General features: G+C 40.3%; 2 protein-coding genes across 4 annotated transcripts; one reads left to right on the top strand and one right to left on the bottom strand.

Moving 5' to 3' along the window:
- The first annotated feature begins 441 nt into the window (after nt 1–441).
- LOC106955157 (carbohydrate sulfotransferase 11) lies at nt 442–16,380 on the top strand. 2 transcript variants are annotated; one of them, XM_015045162.1, is made up of 3 exons: nt 442–1,021; nt 11,581–11,654; nt 14,887–16,380. In XM_015045162.1, exons 1-3 carry the CDS (start codon nt 928–930, stop codon nt 15,730–15,732), a joined length of 1,014 nt encoding a protein of 337 aa, XP_014900648.1. In that variant the 5' UTR covers nt 442–927; the 3' UTR covers nt 15,733–16,380. The 2 variants fall into 2 exon arrangements, with proteins under 2 accessions (XP_014900648.1, XP_014900650.1); XM_015045164.1 differs by lacking the exon at nt 442–1,021 and adding an exon at nt 7,752–11,375.
- Nucleotides 16,381–16,486: 106 nt separating this feature from the next.
- On the bottom strand, nt 16,487–27,429 carry LOC106955156 (solute carrier family 41 member 1-like). 2 transcript variants are annotated; one of them, XM_015045161.1, is made up of 10 exons: nt 27,215–27,429; nt 23,446–23,553; nt 23,253–23,324; nt 22,590–22,734; nt 22,351–22,497; nt 21,375–21,519; nt 21,111–21,190; nt 19,250–19,384; nt 17,477–17,625; nt 16,487–17,400 (listed from the first exon to the last, which is right to left on the bottom strand). In XM_015045161.1, exons 1-10 carry the CDS (start codon nt 27,341–27,343, stop codon nt 17,230–17,232), a joined length of 1,281 nt encoding a protein of 426 aa, XP_014900647.1. In that variant the 5' UTR covers nt 27,344–27,429; the 3' UTR covers nt 16,487–17,229. The 2 variants fall into 2 exon arrangements, with proteins under 2 accessions (XP_014900647.1, XP_014900646.1); XM_015045160.1 differs by lacking the exon at nt 27,215–27,429 and adding an exon at nt 24,788–25,966.
- Between the last annotated feature and the right edge of the window lie 248 nt (nt 27,430–27,677).

Here is a 27,677-nt window from a genome sequence, read left to right as displayed (position 1 = left end):
TATATATATATATATATATATATATATATATATATATATATATATATATATATATATATATATATATATATATATATATATATATATATATATATTATGTTTGTGTGTTTGTTTGTTTTTTGTTTTCCAAATAGCCAGGACTTGGAGCAAAAAAAATCTCTTTGATTTGGGTAGTTTGTGGACTTTTTCCGGTGCCTTCCCAATCCATCCATCCATCCATCCATCCATCCATCCATCCATCCATCCATCCATCTTCTAACACCTTTGGTTGTCCCTATTGCCGGGGTCAGAAGGGGTGCTGGTGCCTATCTCCAGCGAACGTTTCGGGTGAGAGGCGGGGTACGTCCTGGACAGATCGCCAGTCTCTCGTAGAGATAAACAGGACAAAACATCCGGTTCCTTTCTTGGAAAGCTTTTACTTTGAAAAAGGTGACCGGAAGTTCACCCACCGAGACAACAGCTTGACGACTTACTTTAAGAGTAACCGCAAACCTCTGGATTTTGGGCAGAAAGGGGTTAACCGAACGGTAGGAAAGGCCCGCAGGGTCACATAAAAGCCCTTTAACGGAACCAGGCAGCCGGTGACCTCCGCTCGGACCACGCTGGCAGTAATGAAGCCCGCCCGGCTGGTTTTCCAGCAGCGCACAGAAACGCCATAGTAATCGTTAAAAAATACCGGAGAACAGCGGACTCTCGTTTCGCTACCGCTGCCCCCCACCTTTTTTTTTTCTCTCCTTTTCTTTTCGTCGCTTTGTCCTCCGGTACGGACATGCAAACATGCGCGAGAAAATAACCAGGGCCGTGAGATGTGAGCGGGCCGGCTCGGTGCTGTTATCGGTAATAAAGTAGTTAGAGGACGGACGCCGGTTGTCGTATGAACCCGGGCAGAAGTCGGCCCAGCTGCTCGGTCGTTTCCACAGACTCAGAATGAGGAAACCCAAAGGGATTCGGATGGTTTCTGCCCTGTGTCTGGGATGTTTCATTGTGGTCATCTTCTACTTTAACAGCAGTCTGAAGCCAGGTGAGCTTTAACACAAATCCATAAATATAACCCTGCGGCGGGAACAGAAATACTTGTCTGTGTTCCAGTATGTCCGTTTGACATTTATCTTTATCTGGGGTAAAAAGCTCAGTCTGAGCCTGATTCACCAGAATGTGTTGGATCCCAACCAGAGACAAAAGAAGAACACCTTCCACTGAAATGCATTCAGGTGTGGCAAATCCCGTCAGGTTAACTGGAATTATCAATCATTAAATATGAAGCAATCATTCCTGCAGCCATCATAATAAAATAAACATCCGAATTCATTTACATTTAGGTCATGTTTCTATTTGTATATATTTTTTAAAAATCTTATTTTGTGCTTCAGTGCACCCTGTTATGGACATGAGTATTCTGCACATGGAGCACCAGGTCATTTTCTTAGTGACTTAATAATGAAGTCCATTAAGTCTTTCTCAATATTTTGTGTTTCTGCTTCCATATTTCCATGCAGTACCTAAGAATGGGATTTTATTACAAGAAGTATAATCTAAATCACACACATATGTGAAGTAGAAGGAATGGTGAGATTCAGTTTTTTTTATTATTATTATTATTATTATTATTATTATTATTATTATTATTATTATTATCACAGCCTGGTGCCCTGTCCAGGGTGTATCCCGCCTCTTGCCCGGAGTTTAGCTGGAGAGGCACCAGCAGCCTTCCTGATCCCACTAAGGGACAAGGGTGTACAGAAAATGGATGGATGGATGGATTATTATTATCATAATTTCTTTTTATAAATAAAAATGTAAAACTATTGGCATATGAATCCAGCCCCCAATTTACTCTAATACTCCTTAATAAAATCTACTGGAACCACTAATCAATCGGAACAGTACATCCCCTGGAGTGACGCACGGCAGTGGCAGCAGCATGCTGCTGGGATGCTTCAGCATAGCGAAGTGGGGCGGAGTTAAAGGGCGGAGCTAAATCCAGGAGTGTCCTGCTGAAAGACTTGAGACAACAATACAGCCAGAACTCAGAACATTTTCATTCATATATATATGTGTGTGTGTGTTCTTATTGCAACACAGCATTTCCCTGTCTGTATACGTTATTGATTATCACCGTGGTTACTCGTGGAATATCAGAGGAATATCTGGTCCCTGCTGTGATGTCACAGAGCGGAGTAGTTATGTGTTGTAATAATTATAGAGATTTCTTTTTCGTACTGTAAGTGTTTCCTGACTATGTTTTATCTTAGTGGATTTTAACCAATCAGATGAGCTGCTTCATAGTGTGGGACGTCCTGATCAGGATTATTTTTGCCTCCAATATTCAACATGAGTCATTTCATGATACAGTCGATGTCATATACATGTTTGAAAACTGCAGTTTTATAGTGCAGTAAAACCAACAGTAGTTCATCAGTTTTATAATCCGAACTGAGCAGCAACTGGTTTAGCATAACATCCAACACGTAGCAGCTGTTAGCATCAACAGCTGCTACGATAGGCCTTCAACATTACAATTAACTAAAACAAACAAAATAATAGCGACTGAAATTAAGACAACATTTCCGTTAATTTAAATAAATATAAAATAATGGTAATTATTGGAACTTTTCGAACCGATTTTTTTTTTTTCCTCCCACAACAGCAGTTTATGTCAGCCGTCTGCAGATTACTGCCCTCCATCCTCATCCTGGTGGTCTGCAAAACCATAACAGAATGAGTTTGGAGAAAGCAGCAGTCAGCTGGTGAGACAATAATTGAAAATATTTTTTATATATTATATCTTCTGTTGACTATTTATTATCCCAAATGATGTATAAATAGTCACTTTTTGAATTCCGCACCTACAAATTGACCAAAATTATGAAAAACAAGACTATTATCATAGCTAGTAAAACCTGAACTAAAGTTAAACAGTGTTAATAGCAAACCCACTGTAAAAACAAATTTAAACAAACTGAATTAGTCAAACAAAAAAATCACAATGAAATAAAACTAAACTGTAATGAAAAGCCCCAAACTATTCTATCCCTGATTGGAACATGAAGTTATGCCGTTACTATTAGTTATCTAATAATTATGGCATAATAATAATAATGCAGTGATACATTGTCAAAGATCAATAAACTTCCAATTCTAATGAACATTTAAAACTGAAACTGAAAAGCATTTTTAAATATCCAAAGAAATAAACAAACAACATAAACAACAAATAAATAAATGATGAAGTTTCTGTAAATAAAATTGTCCTTCAGAAAAAAACACCAGACTGAAGCCTGGAGAGGAAAGGGGGAAAAAACCCACACTAATGGAAATTATTGAGCTTGCTTTAATTTTTCATAAGATTTATTGTGGCAGGCGTAAATATCTGCCAGATTTGACTTATTGAGACCGATATCAATATGTGAAAGTTGTGCTAATATTGGCCGATATTCCGGTTGGAATCTTTGTGTATTTAAAAAAAAAAGCAATTAATTGCATTCAGTTTTTTTAAGACGTTAAAATCCATGTAAATAATGAATCGAGACAAACAAGTCAGTGAAGGGTTGAATAAGTTCAGTGGAGTTTTGTGCTGACTGTCCCTCCTGCTGCCTCGTGTCTCGGATCCGTTGTCGATCGTCTGCATGAATGAAGCCGTGTGCAGAACGGTGGAAGACTCACTCTGGTATTTCTGCTTTCATGCACTTCAAATGCACTTGGAAAGCAGCATGTTTCTGACAGATTAATACAGCCTGCTGGCTTTCAGTTTGAATAAATTGATTTCAGAAATAAGCATGAACAATTCATCCATATTTGGAACAGCTGAACAGTTCTTTTCTGCTCCATGTGGGCTAAAGGTCAGGCTGTTTGTCTAAACTCCATATGGAGCAGCAAGATGCTCTGTAAACAGAGGAATGTTTGGGTTGCACTTATTATAGGATTGTAGTTTTTTATGTACTTTGGCACTCTGAACCCACAACACTGAGCTACGGACTCTGCGGCTTTACAGTGCATGTACTGTAGATGTGAGCATTGGTCCACTTTAGTCCAAGAGAAAAGGGGAAATGTTCCAAGAAACATCCTGCTAATTCGAGTCACAAATACTTTATTTATGCCAAAGGGAAATTAAATGTTGTCATAACTCATGTGTTATGACAACATGTGGAGGCTGATGCTGTAGGCAGGAAGTGTCTCCAGTAGCAGTCAGTTTTACAGTGAATCTGAAGAGGCCTCTGACTGAAGACAGGTGCTGTCTTAGTTTCACAAGCCTGTTGCAATGAGCAGGTCATCTTTAATTGAGAGATAAATTAAAATGAGCTCAATAATTTCCATTCAGATGATTCATATTTTTTGAAGGAGGATTTTTTTCACAGACTTCATAATCCTTTTTTATCTGTTTATTTCAGTTGCATCTGGTTTCTATTTCTGTTTTATGTATTGTATTTGGTTTGTGTTTTACTTAGAATATTTGGAATATATTCCAGTTCCAGTGTTGAGAGTTTTTACAAAATGAGTTTATCAAACTTGTATTGTTATGCCATTTTAAATATTACTTAAAAAATGTCTCAAAGTAACCAATATTAACTGATAAATCAATAACAATATGTTGCAGTAAATATGTGATCAATATAAATAGATAACTGCTTAAAAATGAAGAAAAACATTGTGGAGAAAAACCTGGATAAACAGGAAATGACACGTCACCAGTTGGACAGTAATTCAGATATTTAAATAAAAAGCTAATTAATGTCATGGTACATTTTCAGCCATATGGTCAAATGACATTAACAGAGATTAAAAGCCTAAACATGCAATTCCCAAACCCAAAAGATGTGGAGTAAAAGTCTCCAAAAAGAAGAAATGAGCAGCAGAGACCTTCTGCTCCAGCAGGCCGCCTCCATTTTGGCTCATTTCTAGACAGATATTCTGTTAAGGCTTTACTGGCCTTAACAGGTGACCTGATGGAAACCAACAGCCAGACAGCTTCACTGACAGCAGCTCTTCTGTATAGATGCTGTTACCGAATCCATAAGGTCAGTCTCAGTGAGCAGTTTTACAGTTATTTTCATGTGGGCACATAAACGTTTCTGTGTGAACCAGACTTTAGTTGTCCTGACGGGCTAGTGGCAGAATCCTCAACACTTCAACATTTACCTGTCGCTTTATCACTGTAATTGTGCTCAGAATGCAAAGATCCATTTTGCTTTCTCTCACACAGTGTGGCGTCTCCACTGCTCTTTACATAAATAATCCGTAACCAGTTCAGGCAGCGTTGAATGCTGTTTTCATGTTAAAGAGAAATCTGAACCAGTTTGTGTTTTATTGGCAGCTCAAAGCTTTAGAGGGTTTCCTGTGGCTGCATGCACCTGTCTCAAATTATGTTATATTTCCCTCCATTGCCAGAGTTTTCCTCTTACATGATCCTGGAAGCAGGATTGATGTTTATGTCAGCGGTAACACTACAGACCCAGATGTGGAGTGACGCCTCTCGTGCAGTTTGTTCTAGAGGTTTAATTAGCAGCAGATGGAGGATGGAGGGTAGAGACAGCAGCCTGGAGGCTGCAGGCGGCCGTCACCATCGCTCCTGCTCAGCTCATTCCTTCCCTGCCCAACCTCCACACCACAAATTATCTGTGCAGTACTTCATCTCACTGCATGCTGAGCGTTAAAGCAGCTTGTTCCCCGGCTCCCCGGGAGACATTTCATCTCTTGGATCTGGAGGAAAGCTTTAGATGTGAAGAAATTTGCAAGAAAAAAACTTTTCAAAGTCAAAAATTTTCTACTTTTGGAAATCTTCTGGATTTAAAATGTCAAAAATTCACAACATTTGAAGCTCAGACATGGTCATGTTTTTAACTAATTAATATAAAACTATCTGAGTTTTTACTGGTAAAAGTTTGACTTTTCAAACTCAGAAGGTTCCAAGTATTTTCTAGAAAATTTATAAGATTGAGAAGATCTCAAAACTTCTGAGATTTTCTTGCAAATTCTTGATGTTTGGAGATCAGAAGCTTCCTTGTTTGTGTGTATGTGTGTGTGTGTGTGTGTGTGTGTGTGTGTGTGTGTGTGTGTGTGTTTTGGGGATTGGGGGATTAGAATTTAGTTTTTGATTAATATCAAAATTTCTGGGGAATTTTCTAGCAAAACTTTGTCCTTTCAAACTCAGAAATTTTCAAGTGTTTTCTAGAACATTTCTGAGAAAAATCTTAAAATTTGTGAGTATTTTCTAGCAAAATTTCAATTTGTTTTTGGTCGTTTACATGCAGCTTAATGCTGCAGGTTCTGGCTTTGAGTCCGAAAGGAAACTAAATGACCAAAAGTTCAATTTAAATTCTTATATAAGCTACAACATGATTGTTATTAGAAACATAATGATCAGCATCAACACAAACATTTTATTACATAATGCGCCACATTATCACTTTATAATTTGTTAAGCAGAGCTGCCTCATAATAATCGGTGGAAAATGTAAAGTTTTTATACATAATGTGGCAGAAAGTTTTGCAAAATGTGTTCAAGGATTTTATTATGTTTTGCGTTGATTATTACATAATGCTATTTCAATGATGTTTTATTACTTTTTGAAGATTTTACTTCATTATTACATAACACAGCAACACATATGTACTGCAGGCCGGGTGTAGAGGAGGACTGCTCTCCCTCCTCAGCCTGTCTGATGACGGCTCTCAGGTTCTTATTCAAGCAGTCCTCTGGTTCCTCTGAATCTGATCAGGACCATCTGTTTTGGAAGCGGTTATTCTCAAATGATTTGCAGGTTTGCTCTGTCGCAGATGAAACTACTCATGACGTTCTTCAGAACCTTTCAAAACGAGCTGCACAGATTACATTTCCTTCAGCTAAACGCTCCCCACATGGACCACAGCCCACCTGGACCTGTCAGAGATGACACTTTGTTTCTGAGCACAGCGTTCCACTCAGAACTACACCTGACAGACTCTTGTTTGCATTATGATGCGATGGTTTGGTCGACTGTCTGATCAGGAGAGAAGTAAAGAGGAATAATAAAGTTGGTTTCTCAGCAGTTTTTGTGACCCTGCCATCCCCAAGAGATGGAGTTATGCAACTGAGGAAAACAAGAAAAATCCTTCCACATTTTGTTTTCTTCCAAACAAGTCATTTTTCTCTGCACACGTTGGGGCTCAACGTTTTTTTTCATCTGCTGTGTGTTTGTCACCACGATCCCCAACGTCCAGGCTGAGCATAGATGTCTGCGAAAAGAAAAAAGCAGACGCAAAATTTACATCCCGCATGCTGTCGCAAAAAAAAAAAAAACTACTTGCGAGGTTCTAGAGGAGCCTGAATTTGAGGTGTGTGGACGTACTAATTAAATCATGTTTAATTAGTTCCACGTTTAGACGAGACCACATACACCTCAACAGCTACAGCGGTGTAGTTCTTATGCCAGGCTACTGTGTGGCGCTGTGATTTTAGCATGTCAGTGTATGCGTTTTTGGCCCTTAGCTTTTATTTTCCCTTTTTAATGTAATTATATTTTAAATATCTTTGAGAATAAAATTGGACCAAAGTCAGATTCCTTGTTTGTCTGCACAGACTTGATGAATGAAGCTGATTCTCCTTCCTAGACTTCACTCCTTCTGACCCGGCCTCAATGTTTTATTCTGAAAAGTTCCCTTCAGAAATGTTACAACTCTAAACAGGAGTCAAGATTTAAAGGAACTCAGTGTTTCAGCTGTTTTACAGTTTTCTGGAAGTTTGTTCCAGATTTGTGGTACATAGACGCTGAATGCTGCTTCTCCTCCTTTGGTTCTGGTTCTGGTGATGCAGAGCAGAACCAGAACCAGAAGACCTGTTACCTCTTACAATTCACACTGTGTGGCTCAAAGTAGCATTTCTTAATTTAAAAGTGTATTTTATGTTATTTTGAGTTCTTCATGTTTTTCCACTGGAGGTCTTGGCCCCCAAAACACCGCCGCCATCTTTAGCATCAGCAGTAGCTGATGCTAACTGCAACTAGCGCTTAGCTAGCTTACAGCTTACTGCTTACAGATATATTATAGTTGTATCCAAATTCAGGGTCTGCTAATGTGTGTCAAGCTTCAGCATAACCAAAAGTCTTTATTAGCCAGCTCTGTCATCACAAAATTCAAAAAAGACTTCCCTTTTCACTTCAAAATAAGAGCCTCCAACATGGATGCAACATGGTGTTGATGTCATTTCTTATCTGTCTCCTAATGATGGCTTCATTAATTCACCATTTGTCATGTGTTCATAGTATTTAGAGTTAGTAAAAAAAACTTGACTGGTGATTTTTACTGTTGAGTTTTTGTCCAGAACTGGTCTGGCTCTATACGTTTATCATTTCTACGCTTTTTGACAGGATAAGATTTACACTCATTTTTCACACAAAAGGATGAGGCTTTTACTTTTACAGCATTTCTCATAGCAAAGTGACTCCTTGGCATTAGAAGCTGAAGGGGGGTTAGAGGATTGGGGGGCTGTTTCCCCACTGGGATTCAAACAGAGCTCTGTTCATAGCCAAGACAGGACGAACATACATGGGCCGTCCTGCGTTTTGCATTTCCTGCGCTGTGGTTGTGTGACTAGCGGAGCTGCAGTGTTTTCACACCAGACCAGGTGAAACCGGAATGTTTCAAATGGAAAAGTTCCAAAGCGGGATCGATCAGCGTCTTTAGCCCCGCTTTAGTTCTCTCCCTCTCTCTCTCTTAGATGTTTTTTTTTTTAAACATTTCCATAATTCCATATTGCAGTGATTTGCTCTGGTAGAATAATTAGATAGCTTAATGTCCTGATATTTTCACCAGAGAGCCACTCAGATTTCCCATGATGCTGCACTAGCAGGGACATGATGTCACACAATGCATGCTTTCAATGTGTGCCATCTCAGCTTGTTGCTGAGCTCGCTGTCTGCCAGGTGTTAGTCATTTCCTAAACCCAAGCAGACATTACCTTTGCTCACTGGCCTTTAAACGGACGAGGAGAAAAACGTTACTTTGGATGTTTTCATGCGTGAAATGTGATTCTGAGTCAGCAGATAAATCAAAGAGTTAAAGAAAAATGTTGAGTTGGACCTTCTGTTGGCAGAAGGATCATCTGATTTGTCTTTGTTGCTCTTCTCTGCTGATGTGAATCTTCTTGAGGAAATACAAAAAATCTAAAGCTTAGCTTGGTGGAAAATAAGCGTTATCCTTGTATTTAAGTTATAAGCCAATGTTTCTGGGAGTGATATTGAGTCACTTTATAGTATTTCCACACTTCTTCCTCAGAAACTGCAGCTATCTAGACTGGACGATCTGTTCCAGAAGCACAATCGGTACATCAGCTAATTTATGCTAGTGCTAACAGAAATGCTTCCAGGAAGGATATCTTTATTTCTTTTTTTTCTTTTTCTATGTCATTGTATGGTAAAAATAGTGTATGATTTAAAAAGAATAACAAGAAATAAAAACAGAAACAGTTTAACAGCAAGTAAATATATAAGTATATAAGTAAGTGTATATATAGTAGCTGGTGTAGAATAATCAAATATGAGGAAAGATTCTTTGTAAAAACATCAACTCCTTCAGCCTCACTGCACAGAGTAAAAGCTCCATTGATTTTTAACACATGATTACACTTTACTAAATGTTGTGACTTTTCTGAGAATGGGCTTTAAGAAAATGTAAAGTTTAAACACTGAATGTTTTGTTGTTGTTGCGTCCAGATGTGGGTCAGTGTAGGATCCTCTCAATATTCTAATCTAGAATGTTTTCATTAGCTTTTATGATCAGCATTACAGAAATAAAGACTTGATATGATGTGAGTTTCATTTAGTGAACTGAGTTACTGAGATACATCAACTTTACATCAAAATTCTGACTTATTGAGTAGGACTGCATGTAGATCACGTAAGAGACAGACATATATACATGTGGACTACATCATTTTTTGTCTTTTAGATTTTTATTTTAAAATTTAAAATGCCATGTCTGCCCTTCATACTCTGTCATTCCCTGTACATTACATTTTTACAGTGTTCTCCAGTGTGTGTGCCGTGTGTGTGGCACCCTTGGCTCTCCAGATCACATCCATATGTGAAACGGCTGCAGCTACTCCATGAACTACCAGCTCTGCTGCTCCAGCTTTTTCTAAAACGATATTAATTTATAATAATCCACTCACAGTGGAGCAGTCTCAGGTCTGTTTCCAGATGTTAATATAACATGTAGAGAAAAATAGTTTAATGCTGTTGTTTATGGACTACATGTGTTTATATCTCCTATTACTGAATAGATATTAATGAGAAACAAAATATTGAATATTAGGTCGGTGTTAAGGAGCCACATTATAAATGAACTCAGTTGCAGTTAGATAAAACAAAGCTTCAATAAAGGTTCATTTTTATTCAAGTAAGTGGATACATTTATAATATTTAGTATAATATGTTTAAGGGTTGATTCAAGTAAAATGGATCATTGAAATAATAATAATAAAAAACTTTTAAAAAGTGAATGTCTGTTTGGTTGTTTTTGATCCAAAATAGAGAAGTCCTTTAAACTTTCTGGCTTCTTACATTGTTAGCATGTTAGCTGTAGCTTACAGTTCTGGTAAAAATAGAATAACACAACAGCAAATGATAGACCCAAGGCCCATACCATCAATCTATGCTTCATATTTCCCTTTTAATTCATCAATCATATTTCTGAAATGTAATGTGAAACGTGGTTAGCCACCAACACAGTACAGTGTGACAGTATTTTTGGAAGATGGGAATGATTAAAAAAAGGATCTTAAAGTTAAGGTCTGACCCGCTGATTCGGAATTTATTTATTTTTGTCTGAAAAGTCATTAAATATGGCAACAAAGTCACTAAGTTGGCAACTCTGGGCTGACTGTCATTAACTACACACTAAGATGTGACCTAAGATGGGCTTTACAATGAAGGATCTGTCAACTGCAGCTCACCCAAAATGAATTAACTCTTGGCTGATTTGTTTGTGTCTGTTGCTGAAAATGAGAGGATTTTGTCGAACAGATTTCTCTCGTTGCCCTTCATAAGTTTTGCCGTTATTCTCTGGACCTCTTGGCTTTGAAAGTCTTACAAACTCATTCTTAATGCAGGTCTTTTTAAGTTTTCAGGGATGTTCTGTGGTCACTGCTGTTTGATGGTACAGATTGTTGCACTAATCCAACAAAGCACATAAATGTTTCACAAAGTGTGAAGTGACTGTTCATCAGTGTAACGTCTGTCTTCTGATACCACAGATTCACCACATTTGCTTCAAGTGTGGTTGTGTGAAATGGTGTGTGTGTGTGTGTGTGTGTGTGTGTGTGTGTGTCTGAGCCCGTGAGGTAAAACGATGCCGACCTGAAGGCTCAGACTGATCCTCATCGCCCTCAGCCTCCATGTTAGGTTGGCTTTACACTCAGCCGGCCGCTTTATTCATTTTTAAACTTCAGACTTTTTATCCTCGTTGTTTGTTGACATGTTGTGATGTTATAGCGTTATTGTCTGTGATTCCCATCCCTTTAAATATGCCAACACCTCGTAATGTCTAGTGTGTGTGAGTGTGTGTTTTGTGACATGAACATTGTCACTGATGTGTTTTGTTCTTCAGAACATTTGTCGGAGCGGAGCAGTGGGCAGAAAACCCGGAGGAGCCCCCTGCAGAGCCTGTATGAGGGGGAACAGGTGAGTGGTGTGGGACGCATTCCCTTCTTTTAGAAACCTCAACGCTGTTTTGATTTTCTTTGTTTCTTTATTTTGGGGCGGTGTTAAAAGCCCCTTTGATTTTTGTGTCTTGTAGTCAAATTGCACTCTTCAGAAGTTTTGTGCCTTAAGGTGCGACTTTGCAGATCATCGCCTTTTTATTTGTTTTAGAAAGAAGAGCCACTTCCTTCTCTTGCAGTTATTGTTAAAACATTTTACAACTACATAAGTCACAGAATATAATAAGTTATTCTCTTAATGTATATTTTTAATTTATTGACCTAGTTAACACTTCCCAGTTTATTATTGTTCAGAATGTGCTCAGAAACAGTTTTTTGAGCACATAAACCTTCTCTTTGAATTTTCCATTTTTAACAGCAGAAAGCATCACCAGACGGTGAGACTTTAGATGTTCTATCTTATCACCTGCATTTTATCCTTTGCTGCCTTCGTCGTTGGTTGTGTTTCCTGTGTTGGTTGTTCACTGAGATCTCAAACCTATCCACATTTTTTTTTTCTTTTTCAGATTTGAAATGCTTTGTGTAAAAACACAGCAGCTGTTCCCAGTTAAGTCTTTCTGTGTGGAGAAGGAAGGTTTAATTTTCATAAAACAAACAAGCTCCAGCAGGTTCCCCTTAAATTTAACTGCTTGTAATATTTTCTTCATTTTCCTTCCTCCTCAGGTCTTAACTTGCTAATCTCTCAGGATGGTAATTAGGAGGTAAACTGTTGGCCAGACTCACTTATGTGTCTGTTTGGCCCAACTCAACCTTAAGCAGCTCTTAAAACTTAGAGGTTTGGGCAAAATAAGCTGTAAATATTGTAGAGTAAATACTTAAAGTGGGGAAACTTGGTGTTTAATAAACCACCAATTTTTTATGTTTCCCTTCTGAAGAACGGAGAGATCTTGGCCACATAAAATCTGAGCTCATAGTGATGAACATTTTAAGAAATTTCTTATAACTTCTTGAATTCTACAATTTTTCCTTGAATTTTAAATCAGTAAGATAAAAGTTAAAGAGATGGGCAGATCGATCCGAAATATTGATAACATGTCGGTATTGGTATATTGAAATTTCATCTGATTTAAATATTGTAGTTTCTCAATTTTACCTAAAAACAGATTTTTGTTTTGCTCTCAAATTATATTTTTTGCACTTTAAGGAAAGATATCCACATAAATTTGCTTTGTTGTTTTATTATTATTTCTGTTTATCTTGTATTTTGTAGACATCTACAAACTTTGTCCAAATTGTGTCCTAGATTTTAATAAAATATTTCTAAGAAAAAAAAACACAAAAACACCTAGAGGTCAGCAGTATAACGATATAAAAACCTACATAATAAAAGCATTGATAATATTGATATCAGTATTGATGATATTGGCCTATATTTACTTGGTATCGGATTGACAGCAAAATATTTAGTATTGCACTCCTATCTAGTGCAGGGAATTCTGGGTAAAATACAACCAAAACAAACATGCGTGTCCAGTGCTAGCAGAAGGAACGACTCAAGGTTTTGTTTTTTACCAAAGACAAAGGAGAAATCCTACAACCACTAAAATCTGATGCCACTCCATTTTTGTTTACATAAAGAAGGAAGATTCCAAAAATGTAGCAATAAAGTCAGAATCAGAGGAATGATTCAGACTTTTTATGGCTAGCAATGATATCGTGCTTCTATGTGATTGTTTACAGCACATGCAGATTTCCTGTAAGCTTGATATTTAAAACGTCTTCCAGTTTCAGTTTATTAAAATTTAAAATGTATTGACCTTTGAGGTGCTGTTCTTGCATTATGATGTCATTACCATTCTATTACTTGAAAATGGTCTCTCGTTTACTGCAATAACTTTTGGGACAATTTATCATCCAGCAACATTTGTTAAGGTGACAGGCCTTGTTGCATGTGGTTCACCTGAAAACCAAACCCTTTATGTTAACCCTCAGCAGCAGTACCAAACCCTGCTGCTGTCTCCCAAGGACATGTTTGACTTGGACGGTCCTAGTTGCTATTAATGTCCCCTCATTGTCCACACGGACAGACTTAAAGGCGAGGTCTAGGTTTACGTGAGAGTACGGGCCAGGTTCTGCTGCTCAGAGCGTAGCCCCTCAGAGTTTCCTGGATGTTCCAGTGTCTGTCGGCAGACACTGAGAGCCAGTCATCGAGTCGGATACAGAGTCAGACTCTGAGCTCTGGGGCTGTGGCCGCTGCACTGCCAAGCCAGCCCGAGTAAATAAAAAGAGTAAATAAGACATTTGTGCCAGTAGGAGAACAGGATGAACTAGATGACCCCTGGTTTTACCAGGTAGCTGCATGTTCCAGCGGCCGTGAGACCACCCTCTATGGAGTCAGAGCTTCACTCACCATGGAGAAGTGAAGTCCTCATGACATGCAGAGCATCTGATTTAATGAGGAGTTTGTCCTCCAGTACAGTGCACTGCAAAGGAGGTTTTTACCTAATAACTATAATCTTCAACATACAGTGCATCCAGAAACTATTCACAGCACTTTACTTTTTCCACATTTTGTTATGTTTCAGCCTTTTCACAAATAGTCTTAATTAATCATTTTCCTCAGAATTGCCCACCTGAGGGTCCAGGTTTCTGGGGACAGGTGTTGTGACTTAGCTATGGCTCTGAACACTGTGATGCAGGCATCAGATTGTCTTGAGCCATGTTTCTAGTATCTGTCCCCATCAAATAAACTGTAAAAAAATAAATAAATAAATAATAGAGCTAAGTTGGTGACATCATATTCAAAAAGACTTGAGGCTGGAATTGCTGCCAAAGGGGGATCAACAAACTATTGATCAAGGCTGTCAATGTTAATGTAAATGTGATATCTTAATTTTAAATTTGCAAAACTCTCAAAAACCTTTTCCACATTGTCATTATGGCAGATGTGTGTGTAAAATGTTGAGGAAAGAGATTCATTTAGTAGAATCTGGAATAAGGTTTTCCAGATGCGCAGTGTATTGTGAGCGCATCACCAAGTCATGCATATGTGTGAAGGTGTAGGAAAATGTTACATGGTCCTATTAGCATTTTCAAAAAACAAAACATCTGATATGTGTGATATGCGTTTATCAAAAGCCAAATGTCATGAATGTATTTACAAGGTGTGCTACTTTTCTATTCAAAAACATTCTGAAACCATCCAAACCTGAACCAAATTAAACTATCTGCTCCTGGTTTTCCTTCTCCAACAGGTGGAGTCTGCTGTGGCGGCCGTCCATCAGGGTCGCCGGGAGCTGCTGGAGGAGGCCTGCCGCTCCTACACCCGCAAACGCAGAGTCCTCGTCCCCGAAGACCTGAAGCACATTATTGTGGACGACCAGCACGGCCTGCTGTACTGCTATGTGCCCAAAGTAGCCTGTACCAACTGGAAGAGGGTGCTCATGGTTCTGACAGGAGTCTCAGGTGACCACAAAGACCCGCTAGCCATCCCCGCCAACGAGGCCCACGTCCCGGGAAACCTCCGGACCCTGTCCGAGTACTCCACCCCCCAGATCAACCAGCGCCTGCGCTCCTACCTGAAGTTCCTTTTTGTGCGTGAGCCATTCGAGCGGCTGGTCTCTGCGTACCGCAACAAATTCACACGGAGCTACAATACAGCTTTCCACAAACGATACGGCACAAAGATCGTCCGCCGGCACAGGCCAGACCCTCGGCCGGAAGCCCTGGAGAAAGGGGACGACGTCTCCTTTGAGGAGTTTGTGTATTACCTCGTGGACCCCGCAACCCAGCGGGAAGAGCCCTTCAACGAACACTGGGAGCGGGTGCACTCGCTGTGCCACCCCTGCCTCATCCACTACGACGTGGTGGGGAAGTACGAGACGCTGGAGCAGGACTCCCGCTACGTGCTGCAGCTGGCTGGGGCGGACCAGCAGGTCCGCTTCCCCGCCTCGTCCAAAAGCACCAGGACTACCGGAGATATGGCGGCCGACTTCTTCCAGAACATCAGCCCCTTCTACCAGAAAAAGCTCTACAATCTGTATCGCATGGACTTCCTGCTCTTCAACTACTCGGCTCCAGCCTATCTCAAGTTCAGATGAGGCCGGGACGTCTTTCAGACACAAACTTATGGACCTGCTTCTCTTTCTGCTTTTAATGGAAAAATCATGAAGTTTTCATATCTGAGCAGGTGAGAAAAACAAAAGCTGGTGAGGACATTCCATGAGGAGATGGGAGTTTCTGCCTCACGAGGCAAATGAGTTTTTATGGAAGACGTGGAGTTAACTGTTAGTCACTGGCTCTGAATGTGTGAAATGCTGTTCAAGTTTTGGTTTTCTGCTGTTTCAAAGGTGAATTTGCACAACAGGTGATCTCTCTAGAGCAGTGGTGTCCACTTTTTGCCATGTGGGCCAAAATTGTAAAGCGGAAAGTATCCATTTGCCACACAGACTAAATTTTTTAAATAAAATGCTAAATGGAATGTGTCCATGATAGAAACAAACTGGTCTGAAAATGGATCTCTAATTCATGCAAGACTGGAATTATACTCACTTTTGCCACCCATTTGTTTGTAAAAGTTTGCAGTGTTTGGACAGCGCTGCTCTAGGAGGAGAATGAATCGTATCCAGATCGTGTGTGGACAGCGAATGTCTCCAGACATGTGCCTTGGATCGTGGGCCTTCATTTTGTCCCTTGGCAACAAAGAGCTTTTCTAACTGTGACTATTCTGTTTTTTTTACTGTAGGAAACATTTTTTGTGTAACTATTATTTTAATTTATTTCTAGCTCTAAAAAAGCCAAACCAAACTAGGTATATGTTCTTCCATGTCTTTCAAATAAATGCATTTTCACCAAGATGGTTCCATGTGTTTTATTTAACTGAACAAATTGTTTTTTCTTATTTTTACAAATACAGAAGCTCTACAAATTCAGCCAGGCCTCACTGTTATTGCTATTTTTTTCTTTATGGACGTCAAAGAAATAAAGAAAAAGGCTCCACACAAGAATAAACTCTGACCTCAGACACTATTTGTCAATAGGAACACACAGACAAGTTAAATACTAGAGCCTTATAGTGTCTGCTTTATGTTGACATACAAACACAATTATGTCTATTGGTCGTAATATAAACACCCACCATCTAGCAATAACCATAGACGTGCAATAATTGGTGTTTCTACAATTTCAGTTTGAGCTCATTAAACTGCATGTGAACAACAGAGAAATACTAAAGACCAAAGTACTGAAGAGGTTTACAGTTACAGTTTTTCTTACTTGGACACTTTTTTACGTTGAACTGGTCAGATCTGTGACCTAATTCTGACCAGGAAGTGATAATCAGAGCAGAATGAACAACAGCAAAATCTGAGTTGTTGATCTTTAAACTACTCATTATGTGAGTGTTTTGTTTTCCCTTATAGTGAATCATGATTGTGGTAGAATTATGATTTGATCCAAAGTCAGATTATAGCTTCTCTAATTATTAAGTCACCACCTGTCACCTGTCTTTTTGTTTCATTGTCTTTCAACTGCAGCTGCAGTGAGCTCAGCGCTGTGCTTCAGTCTTTCACATTAGATACTGGTGCTGATCAAATGTTTCAAAGCCCGGTCCCTTCAGAGCTGAAAAACCTGAAGGTCAGGGCCAAGAAAGCGGTTCCCAGCAGGTCCCCCAGAGCCGTGAGGTAGGGGATGGAGTAGTTATCTGGATCCAAGCTCCGTCTCCACAGCCAGCGGACCATCAGGACGGAAGAATAGAGCAGAATCACCACCTGGAGGAGGAGGATGCTGGGCTTCAAATGCAAACTGTAGAGGTTTTATTACTTCTTGCAGTAAAGTGTTTCTAACCTGAAGCAGAGCTGCACACAGGTAGCAGATGATGAAGGAAGGCGTCATGGCGGTATGGCCTCCCCTCAGCAGCTGGACTGTGTAGAGGAAGAGGAGGTGACCCGGTACCACAAGGGCCACCAGAACTCTGGCCGATTTAGAGTTCACATCTGGACAAACATGGACAGAGAAGCAAACCTCCAGTAGGTACACTCACAGCTAAAGAGCCAGAAAATGTAGAATCTCCGATTTAGCCAACACGTATGTTTTGTTCTGTGGGAGGAAGCCAATGCCTGGGGCCGTTTGGAGGTAACTTCATTGATTTGTGTTAGTTTAAGTGGCAGCCATTTTGTTGTTTTGGTACACTTGTCTCTTGCTTTTTTAACTTTGGTTGTTTTATGTATGAATATGTTCTGGATGCAACATTAACTGCCCATCCAGGGCTTGAAAAAATCTGAACTGAACTGAATCCTAATTTCTCTGACTAAGAGTATTAAAGGGAAAGTATTGTGCAAAATTGACTCTTTAATCTTTACACCATGTCATAATGATATTCCCTCATCAAAAACATACCTGGAGTGTTGCTTTTATTCTTAAAGGTATGTTTGAGCAGTCCTTTAATCTCCATGGCAACCACTCAGCTATGTAAAACGCAGCAGTCAGCAAACACCTGGTGAACTCCTTCTGCAGTTTCCAAACTTCTGCCTCACAGGACAACCCTCCATTGCGACTCCCCCATTCAGCTCCTTCAGACTAGTCAGCAGCAATTAGCAAACAACTGAAACTAAGCATCTACTGAGTTTGTTATAGGGCAATGCTGGTAAAGATGTTGTTAAAGGGTTAATAGAGGAGCCATGTTGTGATGAGTTCTTGAAGGCAGAGCTTTAGAAGGAGCAGGAGTTTCTTAAAGAGACAGAGGCTCAATTTCAAGGGGTTAAATTATGAAGTCAAAATTAGGTTAGATTATATATATATATTATACGTATTTGATATTTATAACATTTATGACAGCTGAATGATAGTAAGAATAGTAGTAATAAAAATATATAATTTTTTATAGGGCTTTTTCAGACATTCCAAGATGTTTTACAAGAAAATAAAATAAATGAATAAAGTTAACATAGTAACTTGATTGGTGCTATAAAATGGCAGTGTGGCTGGAAAACACATAAAACTGCCCCAGTCTAATGTTTTCACATTAACAATGCTGTCTCATAGAACCACATGAATGCATTCAATTATTTTTACACATTTGTTAAGCTTAAGTGCGTCTGCCCCTGAAAATCAAATAAAAGTGATTCACACTTGACCCCTAGTTAGGCTTCACTTGACTTCAAATAGGTTTTGGCCTCATCCAACATGTTGACTGTTGACCATCCAACAATATGTTGGAAAAATCAGCTATTTTTCCATCACACATTACATTGCATGGAGTGCACACATAATTCTGTTTTATGTTGTATTAATACATGTGTTCCACTTTGAGACTTTGAGTTTAGTTTATTAAGCTGACTTCTTTTTTGTTGGCCTGTCTGTGTAAATGTCGGATTTGTTCATTTTTTCCATGTTTTGAGTAAACAAAACTCACTTTAAGGCGTCATAAATAATGAACCTGAAAATTAGATTTTTTTTAGTAAACATTCCCACTAAAAATATATCAAAACTAATAAAAATGGCTGTTTTTGTTCTTTTACTTTTATTTCCCAACTAAAGCTCACTATGATACTGATTTATTGACAAAGGGTTAGTAAAGACCCAAGCACTTTTTTAATGTAACATTGTTGTTGGTTTGACCTGAGGAGCAGAAGGCGGTGCAGGGTCCAGGACAGTCAGCACTCATTTTTACTGGGAGAGCTCCAGGAACGCTCCAGTAATGGAGGTAGGTGGACATCCTGCTCGCTTGGACCGCCACAAGATTTCCTCCAACTCCTGTGAGAACACGGAAACATAGAGCAACGGCCATCACTTCTAAGGAGGAGCAGCAAAAGCAAATGAGAGGGATTAGCTGAGCCGGTCAACAATTGATGTCATCCAGCACAAGTTGCTGTGGATTATTATCTCTGCTGCCGCTAAATTCAGGTGTCAGTGGCAATGTGAACAATCCATTAGGGCAGATCTATTCAGTCTAATGTGTCTTTGGTTTCTCGCCCTCAGAATCACTGTCGACTCCATGAAGATACTTGTGTCGACTATGAGTTCAACATTTAATTTTCTGTTGGGACAAATAAAGTATTTTTAGCTGAAGTGACTTAAAAATAAGGAGAATAATAAACAGCATAGTTGAAGATCTACAGATTCATTTGGGAGGAATTACATTTCAATGTCTTTAAACAAAGAAATGTGCCATCCTCATAATCCATCATGAAGAGAAACTACATCATATGTTGAATCAAGGTTCTGATCTGGTATGGATGTGATTTTAAACGCTGAGCCCAGTGCGTCAACAAATAGAGAAAAAACTTAATCCATATCCAAACAATCACTTTACTGGAAATCTAATCCAATTCTGTTTCCCATGACTCCTTTCTTTCCTCTCAAACTGTCTAAAAAGGCATTGTCAAGTTTATTTGGTATTTTCCATCTGCCTTATAACCCCTCCAGCTGATTTTATGAGCAGCAGAGTGACTACTCTCTGCTCTCACAGCTTTGAAGCACACGGATCATCGGAACAAAAACAGGAAAAGTGTTTCTGGTCAACAAGGCGTGAGAGGAGAGCCTGCATTGGAATGCAAATGCACTTCCTGGAGCGGGATGGCACAGAACAGCAGCCAGTGAAGGCATAGTTGGCATTCTGATCAGGCTTGTGGTCTATGTAAAGGCCGTTGTTATTGCTCTCCGCTCAGCGTGCCGCTCTGTGGTCAGCAGGACTCGGGTCACAGACGATCTGGTCCTCTACGCCCCTCTGAGGATCCTCTGACACAGAGGCCAATCAGACTCCAGCAGCTCTTTCATGGCTAATGATTGATGATGGGCTCAGATCTGACGCTGAGCTCGGCCTCAGCAGGGGTTTGGTTTACAGTCAGGCTCTGGAGGAGTTAGAAACATTTAATCCCGTTATTCATTATGGGATTTACTGCTGGCTTCCAGCGTAGTTCAATCATTTCAACATGTCATCATTTTTCTGCGTTGCTCATAGTTAGTCTCTTTAAAAGCGACTCTTTAGAGAGAGAAACATCATCATTATAAATCCCGTCATTGTAATTTAAAGCATTGTTTTAGCTCAATTAAAAGGATTATACCAACAATGATAAAAGAAAAACAAAGTTACTGTTCAAATCTCCGGAGACACTAACAGAGGATGAGTGCTTTATAAAAACATTTTTTACAAAACATCCTTAAACATCTATTGTTTAAGGACGATACAATTGTTCTTCTACTTATCCAACTACCTGCAGTATCTAGCTGTACTGTTATGGATAAGGCTAGCTTGCATGTAAAATGAGTGGAGAATCAGTTCTGGAAACTGTTTATTCCTAATACAATTTGAAAATTTTCTTAACTTTAATGTTCCTTCAAGTTATTTTGACAAATCTTTAAAGATCTTTCCATTTTTTTCAAATGTCAAGTTTAAATTTATGCATAGGTATTATTATTATTATATTTCTAGGCCGTTACTGTCTTGTGAATAAAGTTTGTCTTGTCTGCTTTGACTCACCGTTGATGATGGGCGTGAACACAGCCATGCCTTCAAAGCTGGGGTTGCTCACAGTTTTATCCAGAATCAGACCACCAATACTAAGAAGATGAAAATATGATTACATATCAATCAGAATAGAAAAGTTTTGTTAAAAATAATTTTGATTCCTAATGAGGTCAATTTTTGACTTTTTGGAAATGAAGCTTGTTATGTGAAAAGCTCATGACTAATCTTTGAGTTGACGTGAGGAAATGATCAGATGACTCTCACTGGTGAACTCACCTGCTGACAGACATGGCCAAAATGACTGGCTGCCATCCTGACTTTAGGACCTCTCTGATTGGTGGACTGCGGCTGGCGATGATGACCCACACAGGGGTGAGCAGCAGGAAGAAGCCCCCCACCACGGTGGGCAGGTACCACACATCTGGAGGGCAGGAAAACAAAGAATCAGAAGAATCTGGCTGTGATGACTCAGCTCTTTTCTAGCTCTTAGCAAGAAGTTAATCAGGATTTTGCTGCCCTCCTCTGGTTAAAAAAAACAACAACAATAAAAAAGCAGTTAAAATGCATTAACAATGTTTCTATAACAAGCGTTCCAGATGCTTGTATCACAAAACTCCCTTTCAGTTACTCCACATCTGGGATATTTTTGTTCTTTATTCTTTAAAGCAGCAGTAGGATGTGTTTTCCAGTCACATGGTATAATTTTTTTAGCACAGTCAAGTAACTATGTTACCTTCAGTTGCTAGAAAAATGCTGTCTGTTTCAAATATGACTTTAAATAAACATGACTTCCTAATTTAAATCCTTTAAACTGGGCCCATCTCTCTTTAAAATCTCCTGCTCTTTCTGAAACTCCACCTCCAGGAACTATCTCAGTATTAACCCTTTAACAACATTTTTAGCAGCGTTGCTCTGAGAAGTAGCTCCTATAGTGAGCTCAGCTGCTGCACAGTCCCACTGCTAATTGCTGATGACTAGTCTGAAGGAGCTGAGTGGGGGAGTCCTGGAGAAGGGCTGCTCTGTGAGGCAGAAGCTTAGAAAGTGAGGAACTTTGTCCTTGAAGACGGGGTGAGTTCCACCAAGGTGTTTTGCTCAGCTGAATGGTTGCCATGGAGATGAAAGGATTTTTTTCAAACATGCATGATACACTCCAGGTATGGTTTTAATGAGGGAATAACATTACGACATAATGTAAAGTTCTTAAGTTAGTTTTATACTATACTGTCCCCTTCAGGTAGGTTGTGTCTCTGACCTCTGTAGGTGAAGAAGAAGCTGCTGACCCCAGCAAGCAGGGACAGAGTGATGAGGTCACCGAGGCTAGCAGCGATGGGCGTGGCCACGTTGTCCGGGTTGATGCCCAGCTTTCTGGAGCCAATAATCACGGCCACCACCACCAGCCCTGTCTCAGCCCACAGGACAGCTGGATGAAGCTGCAGCATCACATCAACTATGTTGTATTGTGTAAATTAAAGTGTTATGCGTTGGGCTGACCTAGAGCGAGCGCGGCAATGAAAGCGGTGCTGATGCTGCTGGCACACAGGATGGCAGCCTGGATACCGTCCATTCTCTCTCTGCTCAGATGGCCCAGAGCGACGGCGGCTACGGCAGCCAGGAAGCCCACAACTGTAGCCTGGACCTGGAGACAAATTCAATGCAACATTAAATACAGAGTCCACATTCACACATGGAGGCAAGGAACCACAAACCTGGATGCTTCATTCATCAAAAGTACGCAAAATCATCAATTTTATGAAGCAGCTAGCTAACAGAGGTTAGCTGTCTATGTGTGCAGGAGCTCAAGCTGTTGAGGTCAGGCTGAAGTTTGACCTTTGATTGGCTGGAAAATTAAAGTGCAATCAGTGATCAACATGACTTCTGCCTTAAATGAATGAAACTTCTCTAAATCTATTTCCTCCCTTCCATTTCTACTTTAGTCAGAGGTCAGTATCTTATCCATTCATCCAAATGACAGCTGGATGAGTTTCTCTCTCTATTTTCAGTCATATGAGCTGCTACAGTGTTTCTGGATTTTGGTTTTGGTTTTGGAGCAAAATCCTCCAAGGGTTTGGAGTGAGCTGTTAATAAGATAGTGTGTGTATGTATGTGAGAACGAGAGAACGAGAGAGAGAGAGAGAGAGAGTGTGTGAAGGCCACTTGAATGAGGGCCATGTTACAAAGCACCATCCTCCAGCGTTGCTGAGTCTCGTCCATCTGCCCCATGTTGGCCTGCAGATGGGAACAGATTTACAGAACAATCACAGAAACTTTTCAAAGCACCAAACATTTTACTCATTCTCACAACAGACTTTATTTTGCAGTGTGTGCTTAGAGTGAGTGTTGCACTCACTGCTGTTGACAGACGGGATGCCAGTGTCATCTCTAGGTTTCCCTTCAGCCCCACCAGAGCCGGAACCAAGACGAACACCTCAGAGATCTGCTGGAACACCTGCCAGTGCTGACAAGCACAGAGTGGCATAAACAAATCACAAAGTTCTAATCCACATGTTCAGCTCATCCTCATACCCTTCATTCAGTCACCAACTTTCAATGTGAGCTAGATATCTACTACAGGTGTGTAATACTTCAAACTTTCGTATCGATCTGATACCAATACAGGGTCAGTATCCCCAATACCCATACTGATACCGATACCGATACTGACACTTATTTAAGTTTGATACATCATCAAACTTCTGACCGTTAGATGTTCTCATGGTTTATTTATTATTGAATCATTTTGTTAAAACTTTGGACAAAATTTGTACAAAGTTCACAGGTGTCTACAAAATGCTTTAATGACACACTGACACAATAAACAGAAACAATAGAAAGCCTGTGTGCATTGTTTCATCGATAAAGTGCAAAATATACTTAATTTGAGGGCGAATCAAAACAAAATCTTTTTAAAGTAGAGTTAAGAAACTACAAGCAAAAGTTCAAGAGGGAATCTGAAGCTAAAGTATCAATCTTACCACGTGTCTATCGATTGATACTAACATCTACTTATTATTTTTTTATATATATTTTGGATTCATATGTCAAACTTAATAACTACATACATAAACAATCTCATTTCCTTAATGCCTGGCATGAAATCAGACCGATCTTTTTTTGTCTGAAACAAAAGCTGCTGTAACCGAGTTGCTCCAAAATCATGACTTTCTTGTTCTTTCCTCATGATGTCATATTTTGTAAAGTGCACCAGTCCCTCCAGCAGCAGCACAGGGATTCCCTGCTGGGTTTGAGTTCTCATGTGAGCAAACCTCCTAGTTTTCCCTCCAAATGTAACAATGTTGTTTAAGGTTAAACACGTCAATCTTCCTTTCATCAGACGACTGGTCATGTCGTCTGATGAATGTCTTTTCCCTTCGCTATATTTGTGAACTGCTGTGTGTTTTTTTCCCGTTGTGGCTTCTTCCTTTCTGAATTGGATGAAATGAATAAAAATCCCAGTCCTGTTGTCATTTACAGTGGAGCTTAGAAAACTTATTTCCTGAGCAACAATTGGTTATAAAGAGTTTCAGAACGACTAGTTTGGATCCTGCCAAGTTCAGTAACAACTTTTCTGATTTCTTTGTCTTCATGCAGCAAGTTTACCAAAACAGTCCCTTTAAGCTGTGAAAACCTGACATGCTTCTCTCTATTAATGTTTAAACAAAAAGCCCACTCTGAAGTATAATTCTCCATACTTGCGCGGCGTCCATGACCGGCCCGGACAGCAGGATGTGGAGCCGGACCGGCTTCACCATGAGGCCGCCGGCAGAGCGCCTCCGTCTGCAGCCGAGGCCTCTGGGCTTGTTCCCCTGGAAACGCAGCTGCAGGGCCAGATGTGAAACCGCCATGGCACATCGGTCTAAACCCATCACCACTTCAAGGCTCAGCTCAGATCTGGGATGACATCACTTCCTGTTCATCCCAAGACCTGTCACCTCCACCTTCGCTTTGAAAACTCACAACGAAGTTAGTCTGACTTTAACTCAGAGGGAAGTTCAGTGTGGAAGTCGAGTTTATATACACACACACACACATACACACGCACATCTACTTAATGCAGGTCTGGTAGGAATCTTCTGACACACACACATACACACACACACAAAGTCCCCTTTGTCTCCTCACGCCTCGCTCTTCAGCAGCCGGGCGGCCGAGGCAGAGCGCTGGACGGCCGGCCTGAGCAGGCTCCACCTCCTCTGGGTCAGGGACATCCAAAAGGCCAGGAGCTTCCTCTCTGTCCTCCCGTTTTGCCACTCCGTCTCCTCCGTCTCCCTCCACATGTTCCTCTCTTTGTCCCCCGTGCCGTGATGTCCCGCTTGAGCCTGGAGCCCCTTCTTCATGTCGACGAGGTCTGGTCCAGGCTGTGACCTTCGGACTGACCTCTGTGATGCTGCGTGTCTTTCAAATTCCAGATGAATAAAGACGACGATGTTTTGATCTGAGAGGAAGGAGGGAGTGTGGAGGAGGGTGAGACACTTTTCCCTCTCCGGTCAGGTGGAGCAGACTCCTCCTCCTTCTCCGCCTGCAGCAGGCCGTTGACGCACTCAGAGCGGCAGCAGGTGCTGGACCTGTCGCCGACACGTGGTGCTGCTGCTGTGTGGGAAGGACGAGCTTTACCCTGGTGGACTTGGGAGGGGATGGAGACACATGACCATCTGCTGTCTGCCAGAAGTCAGCCAGTTTCCCTACATAATCTACTGACTTATATGAATTCCCAATCAAAACCCCTCACAGGTAATCTGTCAATGCTGGTGAGACAGGGAGATAAAAAAAAACCCTAACTAGCTCAGACTGAATCTGTTCCTGCGGTATGTGATGTCTGATATGTGCAGATGATCAGCAAGTGTGTGTCCTAAAGGTCCTCACACACACCTTCAGCAGGACGATGACTCAGCTGAAAACTGTCCTTGAGACATGACTGCTGTCACTGCAGCGCCCCCTAATGACTCAGGCGGCACAGCTCACACTTAATAACACACCACATAATACAATCTACTGTATTTTATTGAGGTTTTATATGACAGATCAGCCTCAAGGACAGCTGAAAACTGTCCTTGAGACATAACTGATCAATATTAAGGGATGATTGCCTTAAAGGGGCGGTATTATGTATTGGTATTATGGTGCCATTTTATAGCACAATCAAATAACTATGTAAACTTTGGTTGTCATAAAAATTCTGTATCAAACATAAAATAAATTTGACGGTTTTAGTGTACTAAGGTATTTACACTGAAAGCTAGCCAAAAATACCTTGTCACATTTGGGGGTTTGCAGTGCAAAGCTACAAGGTTTCTGTTGCTTTTATGCCCAAGCAGCCAGTTGAGAGTTGGTGCTTCCTGCTTGTTGCTGATAATTAATACAGAACTTTACAACACTGAACGCAGCACTGTGAAAGGTGGTGGTGGCAGCATCATGATATGGAGATGTTGGGTTTTCTTTTTTAGCAGACAGGGCAGGTGGTCAGAGTTGTTGGAAGGTGAATATGGATAACTTCAGGGAAATATGTTGTTGCTTCATATGATTGTATGGAACAAGATTTCTGTTTATACACGGCAGAAATCTTTGTCATAAATTGTTAGTCATAAAGTAGGTGAGTAGCTGCCTGTGGGTCCAAAATGTTTTCTCTATAATTAACAGTTACAAACAGAGCCTGATTCGTGTTCCTGAATCTGACACTGCTTTTACATTCTTTGGCATCTTTGGAATAATACAAACTTCTAAACTTCTTCAGTGAATTAATTATAATAAGCTAATTTTAACAGTTTTTCCAGATACTTCCTACATTTAGACCTGCATGTTGACACTAACAGAAACAGCAGCTCTGTCTTATCTCTGAAATTTGTTTATTTCTTTCCATGGGACGGGTTGGGGTCACCTCACAGGTCATCCTGACCTCCATTCCCAGTTAAAACTAGATAACAGTTTTAACTTGTGTTCAGCTTCCATGTTGGCTATTGGAAATCCATTTTAACTCTGGAGAATTTGTAAGCAAATCATTACTAAGAAAATACCTTCCTACAAAGAGCTCTTTATCATAAATAAACCCCATGGAGTGTTTTTTGGACCTCTGCGGTTCCCATAGATGTCATGTACTAAACTCTAGTTGTAGCGTCACCAACCTGTGCGCAGTCCAACAGCATTCCGGCTGTCACCATACCCTGCCCGGCCAGCAGGTACGAAGGCAGAACTTGGAGACACATAGTCCAGGATGATTGTCCACAGGAAAGGTGGAGCTTCTCCTCTCTCATCTTGTCAGAACCAGACAGCAGTGCTGCCGAGGCTCATACTGGAAAACTGACCATCTCTAGTTCTCTCACTCCGACTCAGAGCCAAGAGGCCCAGACTCTGTTTGTCTTTCAGCGAGCCAGCCTGCACCCCCTCCCCCTACATGTTAAGTAAAAATATAGGACAAAGTTTCCAATTTATTGGGCGTCTTGTCATAGAGATATTTACATTACGCAATATTACGTTATATCCCCCACGCCATTCATTGACTTAACTGAACAGTGGTTTCATTGTCCTCATTTGACGTTGCTAACTGCGAGCTTGATTTTGTGAAAATGTTACAAACTTTGCACATTT

The sequence above is a fragment of the Poecilia latipinna genome, unplaced genomic scaffold, assembly GCF_001443285.1.
Source record: "Poecilia latipinna isolate Pla-1442-1.1 unplaced genomic scaffold, P_latipinna-1.0 Scaffold711, whole genome shotgun sequence".
In the NCBI taxonomy this organism is placed as follows: Eukaryota; Metazoa; Chordata; class Actinopteri; order Cyprinodontiformes; family Poeciliidae; genus Poecilia; species Poecilia latipinna.
This window is presented reverse-complemented; position numbering and strand designations above follow the sequence as displayed.

What these genes read in the sequence shown, in the direction of transcription:
- LOC106955157 (XM_015045162.1), top strand. Translation starts at nt 928, where the DNA reads ATGAGGAAACCCAAAGGGATTCGGATGGTTTCTGCCCTGTGTCTGGGA. An exon ending in TAACAGCAGTCTGAAGCCAG is followed by an intron (nt 1,022 to 11,580) that starts GTGAGCTTTAAC and finishes TTTGTTCTTCAG; the next exon opens with AACATTTGTCGGAGCGGAGC. An exon ending in GCCTGTATGAGGGGGAACAG is followed by an intron (nt 11,655 to 14,886) that starts GTGAGTGGTGTG and finishes CTTCTCCAACAG; the next exon opens with GTGGAGTCTGCTGTGGCGGC.
- LOC106955156 (XM_015045160.1), bottom strand. Translation starts at nt 24,961, where the DNA reads ATGGGTTTAGACCGATGTGCCATGGCGGTTTCACATCTGGCCCTGCAG. An exon ending in CATCCCGTCTGTCAACAGCA is followed by an intron (nt 23,325 to 23,445) that starts GTGAGTGCAACA and finishes TCCCATCTGCAG; the next exon opens with GCCAACATGGGGCAGATGGA. An exon ending in CATTGCCGCGCTCGCTCTAG is followed by an intron (nt 22,498 to 22,589) that starts GTCAGCCCAACG and finishes GGGCTGAGACAG; the next exon opens with GGCTGGTGGTGGTGGCCGTG.